Raw genomic sequence first — 25273 nt, forward strand, 5'->3', positions numbered from 1 at the left:
AAGGGATGCAGCAAATTTTTCTCATACTTTGTCCCTACCTACTACAAAAGGTAGGTAATATAGGAAGCCTTCAGTCATTTGTTGTCATATTTCCTGAAACTTCTGGCTTCTTTGCTCTCTGGTAGTCGGCAAGAAAATCTAATTTTTCATCCAAAAAAAAAAGGGCCTATATTTATGTGAAAGCACAAAAGTAAGTGAATTCCTATGTTCAAAATCTGAAAGATTTAACAAAAGCAAACCAAAATAAAATAAAAGAACTTTTCTGGGCCTGTCTAGTCACATGTTTGGTACTAAAAATCATGACTGAGGAAGCTGATGCTCTCCATTATGATGCAGAAAAAGAAATCTTTACAGTCTTGTTTCTACAGGTACCACCTGAGTGGCAAAAGGCAAGAGCCCATCCTGCTTCCCTTTCCTACAATTAATATCCTTGTAGGAGTCAGAAGTTTCTCTCATTACAAGATATAATAGTAACTTATCAGTGCCATTGAAAACAGGTACACTTTTTGAAATAAGTTTAAAGAAGTACTTTGAAGTTCAAATTTTTGCATTGTCTCCCCAGCATTCTGCTTGATGTAATAGAAGAGAGATATAAAAGTATTTATTGCAACAAAAGAATAAATTAGGTGTTTCCACATGTGAACCATGATGGAAAACATACTTGTATTAGCATATGCCAAAAACTATTACATGTGAATGATGAACTAAACCATGCCAATTCCTTAGGAATATTTAAAAACTTACTAGGACTAACAACTTCAAGTCAAAACATTTCAATGCTCCTTATCCTGCAGACAGCCAGCAGCATATTGATCTCTCTGGATATAGGAGGGCTGCTCCTTCCAGGCTGGCCAAAGAAGAGACAGTGCTATAAGTTATGTTGGAAAAACAGGAAGTGCAACCCTCAGTGCAACACCAAGTCACCAGCACTTCCCACTATCTTGCTTCTTCTCAGTTTACTGCCATACAGTGTGTCAGCAGCATCCAGAGGTAATGGATTTAGCAAGCAGAGTTGACCACTGTAGCATGTATTCCCACAGGACTTGAAGCACCAAACATGCCTTACTCCAAGACTTGAAGCAAAGAACAAAATTCCAAATTTAAAATAATAAAAAAAAGGCACAACAATATTTTTCCCCCTCTTGAAACTAAAGCGCATCTGTGTAAACTTCAATTTTTATTTATACACTCATATAAGAATAAATTTTCCCTGCTCTCCAAGCAAGGTAATACAACTTTTTCCCTACAGTGGAATATTTTCTTATTCTAACAGAAAAAAAAAAAAAAAAAAAATTTAGCAACTGAGAGCTTTCACCTTTTTAAAATCTGAAAGGTAAAAGGAAAGAATTTTTAAAAACTGTTGCCAGATTTAAGTGGAGGGAACACAGGCACCTCAGGCACTAACATAATTGACTGCAATCAGATCAGAAAATATAATTTCAACTTTCCTGATTTACCAAGAGCAAAGATAAAATACTAAGATGGTATTGCAAAATGACTATTATTATTATTATTATTATATTTATTTGTTTCACTGAAATGGACACTAAGAAGAGGAAGTATAAATACATATAAAACCAAAAAGCCCATTAAAAAATATTGAAAATATTTGAATGGCAGATTTGTTCCTTCAATCCTCCTTTTCATTTAAAAACCTGCCAATAACAGAACTGCAAGGAGGGAAGAATAAACAGCTGCTCAACTAATTATTTGTTTCTTAAAGCACTAAAGAAATAAAACATTAATTTACTAGTAATTTACTTACCTTGGAAATTAAAACCAAAAAAGCAAGTAAGAAACTGTAATAGATTCTTTCTTTACAAGTAAATTTATGAATGATCTGTCAGATTTGATCTTTAATAGCATTCTGGGGAGTCTAATGCAAAAATCCAAAATATATGTTAAAAAACTACTTTTAAAGGTATTTTTAAAGACTCCACACTGTCTATCTGACTGATAAAAGCTGATCATAAAACATTAAAACTATTTTGGAACGAAGGCATGGTATTACAGTTATGAACAGCACAGCCCTTCAGCAGCTTTTCATTAGGTTCAAGCGAGGCTGGCTTTACACTAAAAGCATCTTATATCCTTTTGTGCCTATCCAGACCAGGCAGCCCTTCCTGCCCATGTCAGCTGAAAGTAACTGTGCTCATGACACATGGCCAGTCCCAGGACTTCCCTTTGTACACTCACCATTTCATGTTTCTGTGAGCTCCCTGCAAAGCCTAACCTGCACTGTGCCTTTGTGCCCCCTGGAGTCACAGGCTGGTGCAAAGCCAGGACAGACACACAGCAGGTGAGAAAGCACACACTGCCTCTGGAGTCAGGCACAAGAACTCCCTATCTCCAGTCTCAGGAGACAGACTGCTGCTCCCTGTTTACAACACTGCCTTGATCTGAGCTTCTTAGGCCAACCTGCACCACTGGGGAAAATCTCAGGGCAAATCAGCCTGAAATCTTCAAGGCACAGTTTTTGTGAACCTACAGAGTAGGAACAGCAGAAAACAATATTTACAAAACAAACACACACTGCACTAAATATGAATTACAAGCAGCAGTTCAACAGGTACAACCCCACTTGAGAGATGTTCCCTCACTCCAATCTTTGTGCCTGCTGTAAAATTACCTAACTGCAGAGTACAAAAGTGCTCATTCTGGAAGCTTAAAATACTTACTTCTGTGTACACAAAATAAATGGTTTTATTTTGATAGCTAAGATCAATATTCAGGCACAGCTGTTTCTGCCACAAACAGACTAGTTTACACACACTCAACTAGAGTGCATTAGGATACACTACTGTTACACTAAGATAACTTAAATATGAGCAAAAATTTTTCCATATTGGTCAAACTTTTAGAAGACAGTGGGAGCCCACACTTCTCACTGACTTGAAAAGACAAAGAATGCTAAGCATCTGAGAATTAAAGAGACTATATTTTCTTTCTTTGTTTTTTTTTGGATGGAATTTTTTTTTGTTTGTTTGGCTTTTTTGGTTTGTTTTGTTATTGGTTTTTTCCCCACTTTTTCTTTTTTCCCCCCAGGTTTTGTTGATTTTTTTTCCCAAGATTCCCAGTGCAAAATTATTCCATTTTGAGAGAATCACTTGTATATTGGTTCTGGCAAAGTTCCTAAGATCTATAATCAAGCTCATTTTGTCCTGTTCTCATATCTGCAAGTAAGGATGATGAGGCAGTTCAGACTCATATCACTGCAGCTGTGCAACTACTTGTATTTCATTTAGCTTGCAGTGATAACTAATAAAATTCAATGAGCTTGCAAAGGAGTAAATGAAGACAGAATGCAAACATTCAGAGCTCAGAGAAAAAAAAAGACAGTAGATGCATGAGAAAAAAAATGGTTTACTCTCACAACTCTACTATACCAGCAGAAATAAAATAGCCTTGCAGTTTTCACTAAATGCATCGGATTTTGTGCATTTAATGACTATGATCTTTAAAAATTGTTTCCTCTTCATGTTAAATAAACAAATGTAAATTAATTTGTATCAGTAGGTTGGTAATATTTATAATCTTCACTGCTTGTCACACTGTAATTGGGTTGTGCAAGTGGTCCAGAATTGCTTTGCACACTGATTAGGCAATACTAAAGTTTGAGCTGTATTTTCCATTTAGATTCCCTTTAAAACATTCTGCTGAAACATTCTTTTTTGAGACCTTGCAATAGAAAGAACAAGAATGTGCAGGGCAGTTCTATTTTAGTACATAAAAAGACAGGAAAACTAACCTCGTTAACTCAGTTAATAAGTAATCCTCAAAACATGAGCCACACCTAATGTCTCCAAGTCCTCAATTGTACATTATTTTTTTACCGATACAGTTGTTTTTATTAATAACCTCCTAAAGGTTATTATTAAGATTATATTAAGGTTATATCAACTAATCATCTGCTTTCAAATATTTCTCTCCAGTTAAAGGTATTACTTTCTAGTCAGTGAAAAAAACCCCAATTAAAAAAACTCACCACCACCATCACCAAACCAACCAACCAACCAGAATACCTTGAAACACATGAAAGAAAATGTGTTTTTTACTAACACAGAAATAACAAGTATTCCTTCTCAAAACTCTAATGAGGATCTAATTTATCAAATTAGACTTTTTCAGCACCAGACTGGACTTTTAACTTTCTATTGGCTTTTTAGTATTTTAAAATGTAAAGGAAATTTCCAAATTCTTGTATAAATACATATATCAGATACAGATGTCTTAAATTTGAAGCCCATCTCAGGTTTGAAATTTAGGAAAAATTAGATAAACCCTTCTGAAAGCCAAATAACTTGTTACATACTATAAGTTGTTAGTATAAAATATTCATATACAGGCTATTTGATGTATTTAAAACTTGTGTAAAATTATGCAAATATGTCCTGCTTCCAAAATGAAAAAAAAAAAACAAACCAAACCAAACCAAAACAAAAACAAAACAAAAAAAAAAAACAAACAAACAAACAAACAAATAAAAAAAAAAAACAATTTAACTTCTAGCTATTCCTATGAAAAAAAAAAAATCGGATATTATATCACTTCCATTTGGAAATTTATGTGCTAAAATTGCTTATGTACTTCCATGTAAGGATTTATTTTCAAGAATTAACTTAAACATCATTTGAATCCCAGTCTTCAAAGCCATCTCTTCAAAATTAAAATCAGGATTCTTCTCAAATCTCTAAGCCCTCTGACTGGCAAACAATTCATACAAGCAACCTCACCAGCTGTATTATGATGTTCAGGTGAGCACAGTTATGCTCAAGGATCTGCAGGATTATTCCCCTTTCACTATAATATTTACACAGAAATTGCTTGAAAATTTAACTTCTAGCTATTCCTATGAATGCTGCTACATCAGCACAGGAGAAAGGACTTCCCAGATGCCTAAGTACAGAAAGAGTATGAGAGGGAGGTCCCATGAAAAACTGAGTAACTCTTTCCTGACCAAGAAGTAGGATAATTTCATATTTACCATATTCAGACAAATAGATGTGATTTATGATCTCCTTTTGTATAATTTCTTTTTCTACCATTTCGTTTTCTAGCAGACCTGTAGTGGATACCTTTAGTACCTTTCATAGCTCAGAAGACTGAACACAGCTTGGTCTAACAAAGGCAACTTTGGAGCATGAAAAAAGTGAAGTTCAGAGAATTGAATCCAGAAGATGGCAACATAACAAGACAAAGTCATGCACTAGGGAAGTGTGGAGAGATGAAAGGTCAAGAAGAGACAGGTAGAGCATCAAGCCTCTGTAAGCCATTCAACACATGCTGGGATCTAGAAGCAATTCATTTATTTCATTTTGAGACTACAAGTGCTCAAAACCACGGGGAATTCTGATCACACAAAGCCACCTCAGGTCTTCCTCAGCATATTAACAAACGCAGTACTAGCCCTCCCAGATACTGACTGTCTGTCAGGCCACTGAGAGAGAGCTACACCAGTATTATTTATGTTGCTCTGTTACACAAGTGTGCAGATAAAAAAGTCTTGTTTACAAAAACATGCTCCTGGAGATTGTCCTAACTTACTACTAAAGTGTCAAAGATACTGAAGATTAAGCTATTCCAATTCAAAAAATGCATGACAGCATCCATAAGTCCTAGCAACAGGAAATAATTTTACTGTGTTGGGAATAAAATGCTAATGGAAAAAGTAAGCTTTTTATGCACTAGCAAGTCTCTCTTTCAATAAAATACGTCACACTAAAGAAAAAAAACTGAGATACGAACATGATAACTGCATAGGAATTCTTGTGCTGCAGAACAACTTCCTTAGGGCTAAAGTTAACTACCTGAAATGCAAAACCTACTGAAAAATAACCCAACCACAGATGACATCTGTAATCGAAAGCTAGGCAGTATCTTAGTCAGAAAGCATCTTGATTCATGCAATAATCAAGAACACTATAGCAAAATTACTTCAAATGGCCAAAATCACAGAAACTTGCTGTGGACAATAAGGCTCTACAAGTATATGAAAATGCAGAACATCAGTTTTACAGTTTTTAGAAGGAATTGGAGAAAGTAAACTTTAACTGTGAACAGACTGCTGTAGAAAATGCTTGCACATTAGACAATGCACATTAGCTGCAGCAGATTCTGCATAAATTTTTATTATTATTACATCCCCCTTCTGGGCACCACTCAAATACATTGGATTATAGGGTACAGCCCAGAATTGAACAACAAAACTCATTAAGAGTGGCATAAAAAGTAAACCAGCACTGTTGAATATCATCTCAGTATACTACGAGATGCTCACAAAAGCCCTTAAAGTACAGATTTTCTTTAAAGCACCAAGTGTTTCTTAGGATTTAAGGAAGGAGGGCAGGAACAGGTATTGCTATATGTCTACTGTATAAATAGTCTGATAAATTAGGCAGAAGTAGGCCACAGTCACACTTCTGTTGCCTGAAATCCTCATCTGGCATGCTGACACTGAAACTTCTTCACAAGAACTGTGTCTGATGTGAAACAGTCATGTATTTTCATGCCAACCTGTTCAGTATTAGAAAGATAACAATCAACATACTATATCCTAAAATCCATCGTTACAACAATTACATTGTATTTCTCCCTCAGCTCCAGGGAGAGCTGAACAAACACCAGGAAATACCTTGCTGAATCTGAGGATTAACACAAAGAATAGTCTCCTGTAGAACTGATCATGCATTCAAAAAGTGTTGACTGTTCTCTGTGCCACTGAGATCATGCAGTCACAGACAGACAGTTTATTGCAGCCACATGAAATCACTCAGTTTCCTTTTATTAGCAATATCTTGCTCTGGTTTCCAGCCTAATTATTTATATGCCACACACAGCCTATGAGGTGATTAATTTTCCTGCTGAAGGCCTAACTGACTTGCCTGGACTTATTTTCTGTGACCTGAGGTCTAAGTCACATGGGGAGATCCAAAGTCTCTATGAATTAGCTCTGAATCCTCTGAAGGGAAGGTTCAGCCCTTCTGAGATAGGAATCTTTGCCATATTAAAGTGTGTAACATCGTTTTCATACCTGTTTTGCTCTTCTCCACATATTCAACCTGACATAAGCAACAGAGAGAAAAGTGCCCTATCTCCCTTAAGGGACCTATGCTGTCTTTCTTCTTGTATGTATACACGCAAGCTGTCTGAAAAAAAGGTAAATGCTACTTTTCCAAATTAAAATAAAAACAAAAATAAATAAAAAGCTAAGGCATTGTGAAAAGACTGGATCAGTCATACAAAGTTTGACAGAAAGGATATCAAATCTAAATGTGAGGCTATCTTTACACTTTTGTAAAATAACACCAAGAAAACACTGTTTATGTATTTCCATATGTTTATTTCTTGCAAATACTAAGTTCTGGTAGAGTTTGAGAATTAATAACTTGGTGCCTAAAACCTATCTAAAAAGATAGGTGACATCTCCACGGTTGAAAAAAACCCCTAAATATTATCAAAATCTTCCAGTATTCCACTCTGTGTTAGCTAATTTTCCTCTTTATCCACCAGTTCTATTGGTTGATCTAATTCATTTCTTGCCATTTAATATAAACAGTGAAAAGTATTGAGATTATACTTCAATAATAAGCTATCCTCATTTTCTATCCTATTTTTAAAGCATTAAAAGTTAAGCAATCACAATGGGGGAAATGTTAAGCTACACTGTCCTCCCTCACATTTTATTTTCCATGGTCTACATAAAAAAATATTTAAATCATAATTTCAGTAAAATTGTACATGATCAAAGAATCAATATAGAATCACAGAAATTTAGGCTGGAAGTCACTTAGTCTCACCTCTCACTAAAAATATGATCATTTCCAACACCAGATCAGGATTTATGTAGTTGACTGGAAAAGATCAAACTCACAGCCTTTCTAGTCACCTTTTCCATTATTATAGTAACCTCTTAATGAAGAAAATTTTCCAGTCTGAACACCCCAAGCTGTAATTTATGGTATTGCCCCCTGCTAAATTTACACCATTACTGGAAAAATTTTGGTGCCATCATCTTTGTCCCTCTTTTTGATGATACTGTGAGCTAACCTAAACTCACACCCTTAGCCTCTGCTTCACCTGGCCCAGCTCCCTGAAAATCACAGCTCCTTAACCGCTCCCATTACATTATGCTGTCTATGCCTCCAAGCAGTTTAATATCTTGGATTCAAGATTCCTCAACATCCTCTCCGTATTGGGGGTTACCAAAACAACATACTCTTGTGCAAGAAGCACCTCCAGTGTAGGGATGGCAACAATTTCCTTCAGTCTGCCAGTCATGTTCCTCCTATTTAATATCTTGGATTCAAGATTCCTTGATGTGGGTTACCAAAACAACATACTCTTGTGCAAGAAGCACCTCCAGTGTAGGGATGGCAACAATTTCCTTCAGTCTGCCAGTCATGTTCCTCCTTCCTTCTAATGCAGCTCAGAACACAGAGAGTTTTGTCTGCAGTGCTGGCTCCTATTCAGCTTGACATTCTTAATGATTACAGGCTATTACAGGTCCTTTTCAGCAGGGCTGTGACTCAGACAGGTGCTTCCCAGCCATGATGTTGTTCTACCTCAGATGCAGAATTTCAATCTGTTCTTTTTTAAATACACGGGTTTCCTATTGGCTAAGTCCTCAGTTCATTCAAGGTCCCAGAATGATTTAAGACTGAAGCTCAATCTGGCTTTCCAAGCATCACCCTAATTTAGTATCATTCATAAATTTGCTGAGGGTGCATTCTGTTCAGTTCTGTCATCCAAGTCACTGCAGAATTGAGTAGCAGGAGTGCCAGAATCAACCCTTGAGGTATTTTCACTTCTTACTGTCTGGTAGTTGGTCAATTGGTTAGTTGATAACATTGATTACTACTCTTTCAGTACAGTAGTCCAGCCAATTTTCAGCCCACTCAACACCCAGCCCATGCTTCCTCAGCTTACTACTGACAAAAGTGTGTGGGAGAAGGAATCAGAAGCCTTAATAAAGTTACAGTTTACACTACACCACATGTGCTCCCCTCAGTCAAATAAAACACTGAGTGCACTGCAGAAATCTGTTCTGACTCTTTCTAGGCACACTTGCCATTCTCATGTCTAGAAACAAGAGCATGATGATCTCCATGGTCCTCCTGGAGACCGACACTGACCTGACACAGCCTGTGTATACCAGTACCATTCTCCTTACTTTTGTAAAGGCCGCTGTAAGATTAGTCTCCTAATTCTCAGGACTTTCCTCACTGACCATGTTTCCTCTTGGATGACAGCTGCCTTGCTGTACTATTACTTAAATGGGCTCTTGTCAGTCTTGGCATAGATCCCCAAGAAGCTGAATACATCCATTTTCTACTAAACAGTCCTGAACCTGTGTGTCTGTCATGATACTGTCTCTTGTCTGGAAACCACTGAAAAAACAAAGAAAAATTCTGGTTTTTCTATGTTTCTATGTCCACCATTAGATACCTCCAACATTCAACCACGGACCTGCAAATTTCCTGAGTTCCCTCTGGAAAATATGTAAAGAATCCTTTCTCATTATTCTGTGCATTCACATTCAGCTCCAGGTAGGCTTTGGCCTTTCTAGTTTCAATTTCCTTCCATCAGAAATAATGAAGGAGAAATTAAAGGCATTGTATGAAGCACTAGCACTACAGCAAACTTGAATTCAACTTAAAGATCATAATAATGTTAGGAACAAATTCTGGAATGGTATAGGCTTTTTCTTCAGTGACATAAGGCATCACACATAGAAACTTCTATCCAGTAGGTAATGCAGGTGAAAAATTTCTTAGAAGTCTCAAGGACCATTGCAGAAAAAGAAATGAAAATAAATGACTTTTTCTTGCTATGAATCAACTAGTCTGACATTGGGGGGGGGGGGGGGGGGGGGGGGGGGGGGGGGGGGGGGGAAGGAAAAGCATACAGCTAGTGATAACCTTTATAATTTACCTATTAAAGTGAATGGGATTGAAGTAATCTAATCTTTCCCATATTGTGCATTTTAGTAATGAATAGAAACATTTTAAAACTTGCATGGCAATTTTTTATCTAAACCAATTAATCTTGAACTCCAGGGAAAAAAGGCAATATTAGACCACAACTGCAAGGACACCCTGATGCCACCATTTGATGACTCTTTCAAGTACATATATGGAAAACAAATCCTAAAAATAAACACACCCAACTAGGAAGGTCTATATCAAGAATATTCAAATTAAAATCAGAATTATTTTAATTTTAGTAGTTTGTGCATCTTTGTCAATGTTAATACATTCCTTTTCAACGTTAACTTGAAGATTTTCACTTTTCTTTAGTCTGTCCATTCATGTCTCACTACAATCATTGATGAGAGCTTAAACAACCTCTCTGCCTATTTTTCCATTTCCAAGTAATGAAGATTATTAATGCAGATTACGGATCAAAGAAGTAAATTTAAAAAAAAAAATCGAACTTAAGTTTCATAATGTGGAAATCTTCACAAATATCTAAAATACTGAACAGAACAGTCACAAATTAATATTCTTTTTTTAAAAGTAAAAAAAAATCGAACTTAAGTTTCACAATGTGGAAATCTTCACAAATGTCTAAAATACTGAACAGAACAGTCACAAATTAATATTCTTTTTTTAAAAGACTTTACTTCTCTGTATGCATACCTGTGCACTGCTACACTAAAAGGAACCATTGACTGTATTCAAAAAAAAAGGTAAATATTGCGGTGCATAAGTTAGACCACAGTAAAGGGTGCAGCTGGCCTCATAAAAGTTGTTAATTATACCTATAAATCTTGCATTATGGCTATACACTCACAGTTTACCTTATTAAATAAAAAGCAACAACAACCAAAAAATCAAGGGACTCTATGTACCATTCAAATTTCGTGTAAGAAGCCACAAGGCAGCTCTTTGCACAACCACAGATTGAGAGGGAGTAGACAAAATTGTCAGCGCAAGAAAATAAGAAGCAAAACTTCTTATATGGTGGGGGAAACTGAGAAGAATAAGCTTCACATGAATCTCACCGTAGAAAAGAAGAAGAGAGGAGGCAACACACTTGTTTCTGTTCTGACTAAACTTATGACAACCAGACAGATTTCTTTAAATCATTTCATTCCCAATGCATAAAGGAAACACAATTAAGTACAGCCTTTGCAAACCAAAGTGCACTAAAACAAGTGACAGTGTAAAGGTTCTCTCTCTCAGACAAAAACAACCTAGCAAAGACTCTAAGTATTGGACAATTTCTCATGCTAAATATGGAAATACAGCTGCATATCAATGACACAACACTTGTGCAGAAACTACTTTTTAACTTGTTTTTATTTTTAAAAAATTGTGGAATAAGCTGTAGTTCATTTTCTAAAATTAAATGGAAAGCACTTAGTGGATTTCTCATCAGCCTTTAAATATTGATGTATTACTAAATAAATAAGTAATTTATTTAAGTTATTAACTTAGCTCTTCTGCATTTAGATAGGCATCACTGTGGCATATGCTATCCATTAATTTATATTTCTGTGTCTGACAGTGAATCTGGCAGGTAAAGCACAGCACCAGCAGCAATGCGAACTCAGAATCAGCCAATAGGCACTGGTTCAAAACTCAGTTTTAGTGGCTATCAGATTTATCATGGACAGCTGTTCAGGTTTCAACTGTTCAATCCCTCATGCAGCCTCAGTGTGACAAAGCTCCAGGATGCTGATGCTGCCTTTCAGCTGTGGGGAGCACTTTGTCAAATCCCTACAGCCTGTGGTCTGTACCCCTACCTACACCGCTTCTCAACCCCATGTGCACCACAGTGGGACATCCAGTCCCACTTTCGGAGACAGAGGCGTTACCTAGTGTTGTACCTGGCTCCATAATACATTTGTTGTGCCCATAGGATGAAAATACATCGCTAATTTAATCTCAAGAATTTATTCATTGTTTATATAAGCCTTTAAGGACTAGTACAGAATGTGAAAATGGCGTAATTCTTGGATTTTCAATGCTCCAGCATGACATACAGTTGTCAAAGGTTTCAGATTGGTGCCCATGCACATGCTGCAGACAGAGCTGCTCCTAACTCCCTTCCTGCGATTGTACCCATACAGAAAACACAACCTATTCCAAGATTTACAATTCCGGAACATTTTTATCCAGTAGAACAGCATCTTGGAGCTGTACCATGCAGCTACCTTACTTTGTGGCAAGAATGAGTACTGTTTGGTTGGTCCTTGACACAATTTGTGCTAAACTAACAACAAAAACCTAATGCAAAGAATCATTTATTTTCACAGTACTACTACTGAAAACTGAAAACATAAGTAAGAGAAATAATACCCTCTATTTTCTAGGATCTGCAACAAACAGAACAGCATAAAATGTGTTGGAACAAGTTTTCTTGTGTAAGCACTGCTTTGTGACATAAAAAATAGAAGTTTTAAAAAACATAATTTAAAAAGAGATAATTTAAGGAGTCCATTTCACCCTTCTAAACAAAATTAGTAATCCTGTATTAATTCAAAATTACTAAATGTCACAGTATTGAAGATATTAATTAATTAATTAAACATGATTATGTCACTGGATGACAGAAGAATGCAGTACATCTTCCATTGCATCAAACCTACTACAAAGCCGAGAAATTCCTAGTGAATCTGCTGACTTATTAAGAAGAATCAGCCCTATTTATAGCATCAGATATACTTACCCTCCAGAGGTCTGTCAACAAAAGCTTCAAATAATGACCTAGACTGACAATGAGCTGAACAAAGACAGATCTAACTATGCATATAAAAAATAAAAAAGGAGGAAAAAAAATCTGCAACTACTTTGAAACATGAAAACAATATTTTCCAGGAGTACCAGCTGAAGCACTGAGCTACTTTAGAAAATAACAATACACTAAAATATAAACAGAATTTTACCAAGATGTGTTACTCTGCTGGAATCAGACAGGGGGTGAACAAAATATTTACTGTTTTCAAGACAATATACAGTACAATTCTTAAACCTACTTATTCACATCAAGACTCTGAAGATTATGAAATATGTAGAAGTGAACAGATAAAGTTGGAAATTTTTCCCATTCTGAGCATGGTTTTTTTTTTTTTTCATTTTTCACTGAAAAAAATCTGTTGAAAATTGCCTAGCTATGTGATCACGAACTACAATTTTTCCTGGACGAAGGGGCTGGTAATGGTATAGAAATGGCTCAATTTAAATCTTATATACAGTCAGGCACATAACTGCACTGTGTTACTGTTGGGGTAGATGGAGAATCATGACCATGGGACAGCAGTGCAACATGAATCGCAGGTTAGAGTGATGGAATACCACACTAAGCAGCAAAATGTCATTCCAGATTACTCAGATCGTTATGTTGAAGGGCACTAGAAAGCCAAGCAAGGAAAGATCAACACAGACAGGAGCTAGTAATGCATAAGACATGGGACTGTCTGAAAAATGTAAAGAATAATGCCTTTTGAGAAATCCAGGAAAAACAAATGTGGCAACTAAAGGAACAGAGATGAAATTTGAAAAGTACAGCTCACATTTTGAAGCAACTAAGGAAATAGACTACAAGCAGCTATCTGCTGTGTTACAATCCAGACTGAAGAAACTGAGGGAATACTAATAGAAACAGAAGTTTTACTCAGTGTGCTGTCGAGTAGATAACCAGTGGCAGGTTTCTGCTTACAAAAATGCAGTGCCACAAATTATTATTACACAAAAAAGGTAAATTTCTGCACAGGGGAAAACAAGATTTTCCAATCATGCATTGCAAAATAATGGGACAAAGAGCTTTAATAGATCAAAGACCCCCCTCCCCATACAGTCCCGTCACAGTTTAGACACCCACAATGAAGGAATGCTCAGAAGAGATAAATAGAGCCTACATGACCTGAAGGCTCAGGGGAGAATAATGGCATGATTGATCACAAACCTTGAAAAGGAAGCCAGACTCATCTTCCTGCCAAGGGAAACCCAAGGGTGCCTTTGTTTTAGACAAACTGACTGTATTAGTAAAGTATTTTGACTGTTTGCCTAAGAGCCTGTCCCTGACCGAAAGGAATGTAGACTCAGAGCAAAACAAAACTAATTTCAGGGGTTACGTTAGTTTTAGCTAGCTTTAGCTTCTGGTTGAAGTAATGTAACTTCTGTATGTACTGGATCTGCTTATAAATTACCATGCTATAACTCTAATCAAGTGTACCTTTTACTCATAAGACTATAATAGGTGTTTAGATTATTGTTTTATGCTTTTCTGCAGAGCCCAGTCATGCCCTCATGCCTTGTCTGCTGTGATACCTCCTACAGTGAGTGACTGATGAAGTCCCAGTGCAAAAGCAAACTCCAAGCAAGTGAGCTGAGCTGGGACACTCCCCCTGGGAGACCTGCCTCACTCCCCTGTGGCTGCCAGCCTTGAGCTCCAGGCATGCAGGACATCTTATGCTACTGGACTCAGAGGGTGATGGAGGAAGGAATATGGTCCCCACCGGGAAGCTTGCTGGATAGCCTTATGTGATTTATATGGAACTCTTAATGAAACAAGTGACTCCTTTCTGAACAGAGCTGAGGCCTTCAGCTGACTTCAACACACACATTCCTTTCTGGGGACTGGGAGATGCTCAGCACCATGATGCTGAGCTTGTTTTAAATAATTAAATTCCATTTATATTGTATCAATTGCATGATGCAATTGCTGCACTTCACCAACTCAATTGTGATTTGAGTGAATTGTATCACTTTCAAATCAAAATCCCCTGTAACTGAAACAATGGGAAATTATTTAAACTTTTTACTATATATTAGGAGTCCTGTACATGCATCTAAAAGAACATGGTCAAAAAGTATTGCACTATGACAAGGTCTCAACCAGAAAAAAGTTTAAGCTGCTGTCATCTGATATCTACCCCTTAAAAAAAATATAATGAAACCTCTTAGAAAATAAAAAGGAGAAAACGTCTTTGGGCCTCAGGACTTGGATTTGCTCTTTGCATAGAAAAAGAAAACTCTTTCATAAAAAGTAGTAAGGAACTCCCACAAAAAGTCTGGCTCCACTATTAAGCATGCTATACATCTAAAGCCTTCCTCCAAAACAAAGTGAGTGAAGTTTTACCTAAAATGCAATGTTAACACTGAGGAAAAGAACTATGAATAGAGCAACTAATTTGTCTAGAACTTTACTGTGAATCTTCAAAGTATTTTTTTAAAGAATAATGTCCTTTGCTGGCCTTTTACCACTTCACACTGGAAAGATCCTCATCAGAAGCAACTAGAATTCACCAGAAATTTTAGAGACAAACATATTTTCACCTCAGAGGAGGAAAAAGAGAAGTACATGCTCCACATGTTGAAATAGATTTATTATGTTATTCTAAACTGGTTTATTCTTACAATAACTCTGTAACTCACAGCCTAGGTTAAGGTTATTTTGGTAGTAAAGTACCTTAACTTTGGGGTAGACTTAAGTTTAAACTTAGTTTAGCATTTCCTGCATTCTAGTTTTCATGTATGGGGATAAACTAAATTGTAGCTTATTCTGTCAAACGTAACATGAATAGAATTAAGCCTACCCCTAAAGTAGTTTTACCTAGAAATACAAAAGATTTAAACTACCCACATGAAGATATAGTTTCATTTTGCAGTAAATGCATCAGGAGTAGAAAATAATACCATGTGAGAGAACACATAGAAACAGATGGGGAAACACAACAGAAGTTTCAAAATTACATAAGAGGAACAAAAATTGCTAAAATAATTACAAAAATCAAATCTCCTTCAAAAATCCCATTTAAAATTTAAGTTTTAAGAGCAAACCGCATGAAAAACACTGGCAAGACAACTTAAAGGAAATGGGTCACTGTGGAATCTGGAAAGTGCTCTTTAGTAGTTTTTTTCATTTCCCAAGAAGACAGAAGAAATAAAAGCAATGACTAACTGAAGCCTTCAGAGTTTTGCCTTTTAAAAGCATGTAGAAGAGGTATGATGGTTTTGAAAGCCATGGAACTCAAACCTCAAATATTCTCTATGCAAATGAAAATTACTGTTGATGGATATTGCCTAATTCAAGTGCAGAAAGAGAAAAATGATGCAAACAGTTTAGATAGCTAAGTCTCATAAAGACTGTAATTTGCTTTTAGAGAAAGAAGTGGGGTAGATTTTTGGGAGACACACCCAAAACTTCTTCCCCCCTGAACAATTATATAGGCCTATTATGTTGGACTTTCTGAATAATTCCAAATATTACAGCAAAGTTGATTAAACTCATGGCCTGAAGTATATGTTTACAACAGTCATGCTAAAAAAGCTCAATACTTGCAAACAAGCTGACACATTGACCCAACTGCCCTTCATCAAAAGGGAAAGCAACACACTTGACCTCCAATAACCCAAAACTGCCATCTCATTTTCTCATATTTGCAACCCACTCAGCTCCCCAGCAGCATTCCCCACGTGGCTGCAGAAATACCTGTTTGCCAGTACAACCGAGCGAGATGAGTCAGAACAGGAAAAGGCACAACTTGACTTGCTTCTTGTATTTTAAGTTCAGATCTGCCCCTCAAGTGACTTTGAGTTGAAATAAAGACTCTCTTCCTCTACACTGGCTAAAAAAGTCAGGTTTAGGTATATGTTTTATGTTTAAAGAAGCCCTAATGAATGATACCAGAGAGAAAGCAATCAATGATCTGAAAAAGTTATAAATGTAATGTGTTAAAGTGTTAAAAATGTAATATACTAAAATTTAAATTATGTTGGCATTGAGATCAATATTATTACTTTCATAGGGTATCTTTATTCCAAGTTTGAAATTATTGCACTCTGGCAAAAAAATAAGCTAAGGCAGAAATGCTTTTGGATTACCAAAAGCATGTTCATATACTGGCTGCCTGATAAGAAAGGATACTTTGCCTTTCTTTGTGATGGCCTTTATTAATGCTTTAAATTAGCATTAGACTGAGCTGTGGCTAAGTGGCTTTCTATCCAGCTTCTCTGAAATTACTAGCTTTGAAATATTAATTTTTCAACATTATTTCAAGTCAAAATAGTATCATATATAACTCTAATTTTATTCTGATAATTAGCATTTTCTTCCCTCTTCAAAGATGGTTTTGCTGGGAAGATATATTGCCTCAATACTCTTCGATCACACTAAATCTCCACAGAAACCTTTCCACTTCCAGATCATTTCAAACTATCCCAAAAATGTTTTGGATTATCATTGCAATCTTTTATCAGTGAAGCAATTTTTGGTTTCTTCATACGCACCTCCTATAGTTACTTTGCCCTCTTACACAATGTAAGAGCTACAGGGCTCTGATCACAAATAACTGTTGCTTGTTGAGTTCTCCAGTCCTGTTAACTTCTGTTTCCTGAGAAGAACAACACAAATACACTCATGGTTGCTCCAAAGAGCTGTGTGAAATTTAGTCCCAGATTAAATTAAGAGCCTGAGGATCTTGTGGAGCAGGATATATTACATGATTTTCTGTCGTTTTGACACAGTTGTAACAAACAGAACAACACCATGTATTTGAGAAGGCTTCTCCCTCTTATTTTTGCAGCATGCTTTCTTTTATACCTTCTCACAAAGTTTATGCACAATAAATCAAAATAATGTTCATTGGTGTAAGATAGTCTCCACCGCTGTTTCCTGCCAAAATCTAATGGCAGGCCCCTTGTTTATCTCTTCTTCTTCTTCTCCTTTCCACACCGATGGCCTTGACAGAACTCCTTTCAGGGGAAAAGGCAACTCTTATCAGCTTCTCTTCTTCAACTAACTCTTTCTGACTCACAGACGAGCTGTGAGCCCCCTCCACAATTTCCTTCTTCATCAGACAATGTGATGGTGTTCTTCAAAACTTCTCCACTCACCTTGCCATTTCCAGTAGCGGAGTTGTACATCTCAAAAGCAATACCCACCAACCTGAAGATGTATCTGGGAAGCACCAGCTGTACTTCAAAGCTTCATATTTCAATAATGTGTTGGTCCATTCAGCAACTTAGAAGCATGGTATACACTGTACAACCTGTGCTATTCTAGAATATATAATACAGCGGGGTCCAGTTCTTGTCTTAAATCAACATATTAATGAAAATAGAAGAGGAATATCTCTCTGGAATATTTTAAAACACAATGGGAAACAAGAGACTTCTATAACTAAGGAAATGAATATATTGACATGCTACTTAAGAGAAATTATGAAAGAAATATCTATTGATCGAATATAATTAGCATTGGCTTGAAATAGAGTTGCTAGAACTTTTAAAGGCAGAAACAGAGCCTGCTGTTTGAGGGGAAGCAAGACATGAATATATCATAATTGAACCTATTTAGAAAACCTGCTGAACACTTGATATCACTAGAGTAATTACTGGTACCCAAAAGATAAGAATGGAGTTTTATTTGGTGAATATTACATATTACATTATGACATGCATTATATTACAGAAAACAGTGCATATGTCGTTCTGTAATCAGATTTGGGGGCCCAAAACTTGGATGACTATATAAAATATTATGACCTGGTCAGACTAGGTGATTTTACATCTCTTCTGGACTTAAGACCTTAAAAAAAATAGTCTGAATTGAAACATCCATCTAAATATGTGATTTTTTTTCTAAAACTTCAATCATGATATAAAGACACAAGAAACACAACCTGGCAGAGCAAAGAAAAAAAATTTTACTGCAGTTTTACTTACACGTACCTATATAAGACGTGCATGGCACACATAACCGTGTTTCCAAAATGTACTAACACCTAATGTAAAAGTTTAATTAAGTCACATATATTGCCCTTATTTAATACTGACATGAATAATAACACTTAGTAATTGTTGCCCTGTATGTGATTTTAATATAGTTTCAAATCATAATTACTTGGCAAACAAATAGCTTTTTAGTGGGAAAACTATATATTAATATATAACAGTATATATTAAAAGCAACATAAACCATTTTAGGAACAAAATACATCTTACAAAGACAAAAAAAAAAAAACAAACCCAAAACAAACAACCCAAACCAAAAAACCCAAACCAAAAAAAATCCACCAGCAACCATAAAAGCCAAACTTCTATATTCTCGGGAATCAACAATATGATTTAAAATATGATTTGAACTTATTTGAACTGTGTGAGAAATATTTCAAAAGGATTAGTCTAAATGTTTTTCTTGAAAGGGTGTAACTGGAAACAAGTACCTTTATTCAAAATAGGTACGTACAAAAAAAGTCAAAAGAAATATTAACATCGGCACAACTTGTTCTGCATAAGTTTTGTGAAAGTGAAAGCTGTTCTCTGAAACAGCCTTCTACTAAGATGCTAAAGGAATCTAGAGACACAAAGAAAATAAAAATATGCATGATACTATTTCTGAGTTGAAAATAGCTGTCCCTACTTCAAGATGGCTCTTACTCCTAGGATATTAATTTATCTCATGTTTTCCAAATGTTCCTATAAAAATAAAATCTGCCAAAACAAGTCTCTGCTAGGTCACTACAATCCTGCTCAGCTTCCAAGGGAGCAATTTTTTGTATGCCAAGAACCAAGTACTGTGAACCACATATGCCTGGAGACTTCCAGGAAAAGCATCAGCTTCATTACATATTTACTCAAAAGGCTCCCTAGCAGCTATTTCCACCTTCAAAAGAGCATCAACAATAGCTCCCTTCCCAGGATTTTTTTTAACAAGTGAGCTCAGAAGTCTCTTTTGCAGGTAGAAATTCCCAGTCAGAAGCACATCATACTCTTTGCAGAAATAGTTGCATCTATCACATATATTCTCACTAATTAAGAGTCCTGATATCCCACTTTTTTGTTGCAGAAGTTTCCCCAAATTTACAGATACAAAACCAGATGACAAAATGCAAAAAATAAATGGCCTTATGTTTTCTAAAACCTATTAAGCATTGGGCCAAAGGTGTTTCCCAGTATATATTCCCAGACTCCTTCTTCATACATTTCATGGAAAACTGAAATTATGTCTTTATTGGTTGGTTTCTCTTTAAACAACTTGATACTGTCTAAAAACTACAAACAAATAAAAACCACACAAAAGACTCCCAAAACAACAACTTCCATTTTCACAGACATTATTTACTATTTCTCTTCATAAGGACTGCTCAAAAACAGCTAAGCCATAGGTCACTTGCCTGGCATCTCATGGTTTCTTAGACACATGGTGAATGATTCTGACCTTGCCTCCAGCAGTGCTGTCTAATGTTAAGAAAGTTCACAGCAAGGGATAAAGAATGGATTCAAGTTCCATATCTGTCAGTTCTGAATAGCATCTCTGAAGTCTGAAACCCAAACGTGAATGACCACACTTGTCCAGAGGTAAAGCACAAATGAAATGGCCTGTATTTAAAAGCAAGGAGTTTTGCATTTGCATTTCCCAAACTCAACCTAACTTCTCAACAGCAAAATTTCTCTTTTGACAGATACCCTCAGCTTGAAAAGCATGTGGCGAAATCTTCTTATCATGTCATGACAATCATGTGTGTCACTTTACATTTGACATATCAAGCACAATTTTTTGCCCCAATAAACTTTTTAGACCAAATAAATCAGTTCCTCAAAATGTGACAGCACAGGGATACGTGTTTTTCAAACTAAGCGCAGCAAAACTTTAAATTTTCTGAATATATAATCTAAGTTTCACGTAGGAGATTCAAGTAAAACAAACACATTTATTACCTCTTCTCTATGCCTTTCATGTATCTTGCCCTCTTCAAAGATTGCAAACACCTTTTACTTCTTTCCGCATCATAGATACCACATTTTACTCTACTGCCATCATTCAGTGAAAATGTTCTATTCATTTTATGAGAAGTAACACATGAAGTTACCCCAAGTGTTCCAAAAGAAAAAATGCAAGGAAACCTTTTAAAGCTAAGCATCAGCAGAGAAAAAGAAAATGTAATAAACTTGATTAGTTGAAAACCATCCTAATTCGGATATATTGAAAAACGCCTTAATTTCTCAATATTGACAGTACTTTTGAATAATTGTATCTGTATAACTCTAGTTATATTTTTGGCTACAGTCAAAGAGCAAGCAGAACAAAATCACATACCAGACAGTAAAGTAACTCCTTCTTCTAAAAAGCAGGTGGCTTTGAATAGTCAGTTAGAAACTTAACTTTATTTACTCCAATAATGGAGAATCAGTGCAATGTATTTCATCTGTCTGAAGACTAGGATTGTGGCATTACCTAGAATTTTTCCAACAGAATATTAAATAATGGAAGTGTGTCAAAACACAAAATCTTGTGGGGAAAAAGGCCGAAAGCAGGTTTGGTTGTTGGGGGGTGTGTATTATTATTATTATTATTATTATTATTATTATTATTATTATTATTGTTGTTGTTGTTGTTTTGTTGTTGTTGTTGTTAGTGTTAGTGTTACTATTATGGCTTGTTTTTGAGCTTAGTACAGTCTTCCAGCTTCAAGATAGGTGTGACCAGAGATACCTGCCAAGAAGCAAATTTCCTTCAGAGAAGACCTGTTAAATTTTGCTACCTTGTATCACAATAGTTCAAGACATTATGTTTTTAGTCAGCAGTACCTTAGGTTAGCTGGCTAGGCTGTTCTTGGTGATAAGTGAATGCACAACTACTTTATTACAGTCTCCTTTCTGCTGTGGTTCACAGGAATCAGAAATAACTTTGCTAATATATTACCACTTGAAATCCTTTTAATCTAGTGGATTCAGCAGCAATTTCCTCTGGTACTCAATTGATTTATACGGGTGGGAGGTTCATTTGTGTAAAACATAACCAGGTATAAACTAGTGAAAATCACAACACCAAACAACAGAGAAGTTCTTGTCACTATTCCATACTGTGATTCACATTCCAACACACAGATATATCTTCTATCTATGTAATCCCCCTGTACACTTTTTCACTATCAAAGGGTCAGAAAGTAAGGCAGGTATTTTTCTACATAATAATGCAGTGACACAGGCTGAAACACTGGTACACACCCAAGAAATATCATTGACATGGAAGAGAATACAAACATCTAAACCATAGGCAATTTTCAATTCCAATGATGTGCCATAAATCTCAAGACAAAACTCCACATTATAACATTTCATTTTTGCACTTCTCTTTTCAGAACAGAAAATATGACTAACCTCTACCACCCAAAAGAGAGAGCTGGCATACACTAAAAAAACCAAGAAAGAGCAATGTTATAATTTTTATAAAATCTCTAAGACTCAAGAGCTATTACTCCAGTGCTGAGAGATATCATAAGCTGAATTAATGCATTAATTTAAATAAAAAACCAGTGAATGTCTTTTGGCAAGGAAAGATCAGTACTTGATAAAGGAAGAACCAATTTAAACACCTTCAGCAAGGAGAAAGCTGCCTAAAAGCAGCTGATTTAATGTCTCTCCTTGGAATTCCTGTTGATGCTGTCAAACCGAAGGAGGTAGCGACAGAGACCAGTTGTTTGCATTGACTGAAATATTAACCATCTCCTAAAGTACACAAAGGCATTGAAAGCAAAATCTCCGACATTCAGCCCACAAAAATTTACATTAAAATGTCCATACCTGTCTTATTAGCATCAAGCAGACCATCACACTGGAGACCTTTTCCTTGAAAACTTCTAATATTTTTGTTTTAATCATCCAAAACTGAGTGTCTCTATCTATAGCCAGTTTTGCCCTGAAATAATCTTACATCACGTTTTACACAAAACCCCCAAAAATATGTATATAAATTTTAAAATCCTAAGGTTCTTACTAATCTTTTAAGAATTCTACAATAACACATCTTGTCCACAATTCATTTGTCTGTAACTCTTACATGTCAGTATACTGTAACTCACATGCAGACTGCCAACAATAAAAGGAGAGCCATCAGAAAACCACCATACACAGTAAAGTGTGAAAGTGGAGAATACAATGAGCAACTCAATTAAAATTATATTTACTGTAGAAAAGCTTACAGAAGTATACTAAGGCATGAAGAAATGGTTAACATTCTTTAGAATATGCATTTTTAAACTAAATTATTCAGATACCAGCTATGAAGCATTTGTAAAAAAAAAACCAAACCAGTAAATCATACAATTGTTTTCCAGCCTACAGATACATCACTTGCCTACCTGTTCTTTGACTGAAGCTAGAATGGCAGAGGTTGTCTCAGTTTCAGAGCCATCACCATTAGATGTGTTCAACACAGGACTAAGGGAACTTGTCTTGTCAGAAGACGAGGGCTGGTCTGGAACAGGCATAGTTTCTGCAGTTCATGGAAAAATAAAACAATGGATTTATTATCATAAACCTGATAAATATCAGACTCATATAAATACAAGAATAGTAACATTCATTTAAGGTAAAAATTATAGAATATGCTTCTGTTCTTTGCTGTAGAACAGTCATTTAAAACATAAACAGTTTCTGAATTTAAAAAAAAAATCTCTCACTCCTACTCTGAAATAGTTACCATCAGTACATTTGTGAGGATTCAAATAATTTACAGCTGGGATTTTTGTATAGTATTCCAGTGGCAGCTTACAGCATAAAATTACAGTATCATGAAAGCAATGAATCATGAAATGCTTTGCAAACAGAAACCCAACAAGTGACACATGAGAGAAATATAAGCTATCTAGTGTTTACTTGCTAACGCACATGTTTATTTAACATGTATTATATTTTAAGCCTAGGTAACTTTCATACCCTTTCTTCTAGTCTAGAAGGTGATTCTGGCAATATTTTATCTATTTTTATGAAAAGCACACCAACCAGTTGTTAAGCCATTTTTAAGATCTCTTACCAATTAAAAAAAAATAAAAAAAGAGAAAAAGAAAAGTCTTGGCATTTGAAGGTATTTCTAGCATTTCTTTTCAGAGGGCAAAACAGTGGTGTGACTGTGGAGTGATTTATCTTTCTGAAGGCTAAGCTATAGTGCAGTATCTCTCTTTAAATGTCACTATAGGCACATCTCCAGAGGCAGACACATTGTGCCACATTCCAGAAGTAAAGGAGCAGAGAGGCAGCTTGCATGGTTATGCACAGGCACGATAGGATAAAATCATGTTCATGTGGGAGCTGGCCAGAATTATCCTGTGCAAGAGAAGTGGCCCACAGACTGCCAGCTGGATGGGCCTCATAAAGAGCAGTGGGGATTTTCAGAGCAGTCACCATTTGCATAAGAAGCAAAAGTCCTGCCTTGGCTCTATTCTGCTAAAATAGATAATAATACAGCTTTTTTCTGGAAGAAGTGAGAAGGCTGAAAACAGTAGGAAAGGATAGTTGGTAAAAACAAAAATAGAATTCAATACCCATACCAGGCATCTCTGCATCAGTCTGCCACAGAAATTAGAGCTCTAACAGAAGGGAAAATAACATTCTATAAAGCTTTTTCTCTGAAGCCACTGTGCTGCCCAAGAAGACACAACTAGCCCAGCTGGGTAGCATTTTTCCAAAGCTTCCTGAAGCTCAAGACACTGACATACATATGCAAGACAAAAACATGAAAACACAGATTATTCATAAAAATCCAGCTATTTGTTAGAAGAAAAATCTCTGTAAATCTCAGGCTACATTAGTTTATATATTGAAGAATGTGATTATATAAGATTTTAATTAATTTACTTTTTGTAAGCAAATCTCACTGACAATGGTAAATACCAAATCTTTGGCTCTGATAATTCCCTTGCTTCAGAAGAAACACTATCTGAAGTTAAACTAGAAAAGCTTGGGGGAAATACCTGCCTTATTCTATCACAAGCACAAGCAGACCGAACAAAACTTCTTAACAATTCCAATACCTCAATCTGAAAGGACTTCTTAAATTACATTTTCTTGAGTATTTTTAAAAAAAGTACCGGCTTCTGTTATAGGAATTTAACTAGTTTGTGACATACAATTAAACTTGCTGTTGTCTTGTGAAGTACCAGAGAAAAAACATGCAGGCACACACATATAAATGTTGACTCTGTTACCTTGATTTCAAACAATCTAGTTATTTTATTTTCTCACTGAATTAATAATTACATTATCATAATAGAAACAAAAGTAGTTTTCTTTTTGGTGTGGCTATTTACATACAAAAAAAAAAAATGGCCTAATAGTTGATTTTGTTGCCTGACAGTTAATTTTGCAGAGTGATATTTGCAGAAATCACTGTAATGCAACACTCCTTGCTATCAGCTCCGCAGCCTGTGAAGTCTGCAGGAGCCCACGGGATGCAAGCACGTGAGCAAGGCCAAGTGCAGCAGTCCCACCGGCCCTGCAACACTCGCTCCAGGCGCAGGGATGCCGTGCTCCCTGCTCGGGGCAGC

The 25273-nt window shown here is 36.0% G+C and overlaps 1 protein-coding gene across 1 annotated transcript in view; it reads right to left on the reverse strand.

Moving 5' to 3' along the window:
* CTNND2 (catenin delta 2) overlaps nt 1–23218 on the reverse strand; it is a 518515-nt gene extending 495297 nt beyond the window's left edge. Inside the window, exon 1 of the mRNA XM_041411749.1 lies at nt 23090–23218. Coding sequence (XP_041267683.1) covers nt 23090–23218 — 129 coding nt within the window. The remainder of the gene's footprint in view (nt 1–23089) is intronic.
* Nucleotides 23219–25273: the final 2055 nt, after the last annotated feature.

This window comes from Onychostruthus taczanowskii, unplaced genomic scaffold, assembly GCF_017590055.1.
Source record: "Onychostruthus taczanowskii isolate IOZ18803 unplaced genomic scaffold, ASM1759005v1 scaffold37, whole genome shotgun sequence".
NCBI lineage: Eukaryota > Metazoa > Chordata > Aves > Passeriformes > Passeridae > Onychostruthus > Onychostruthus taczanowskii.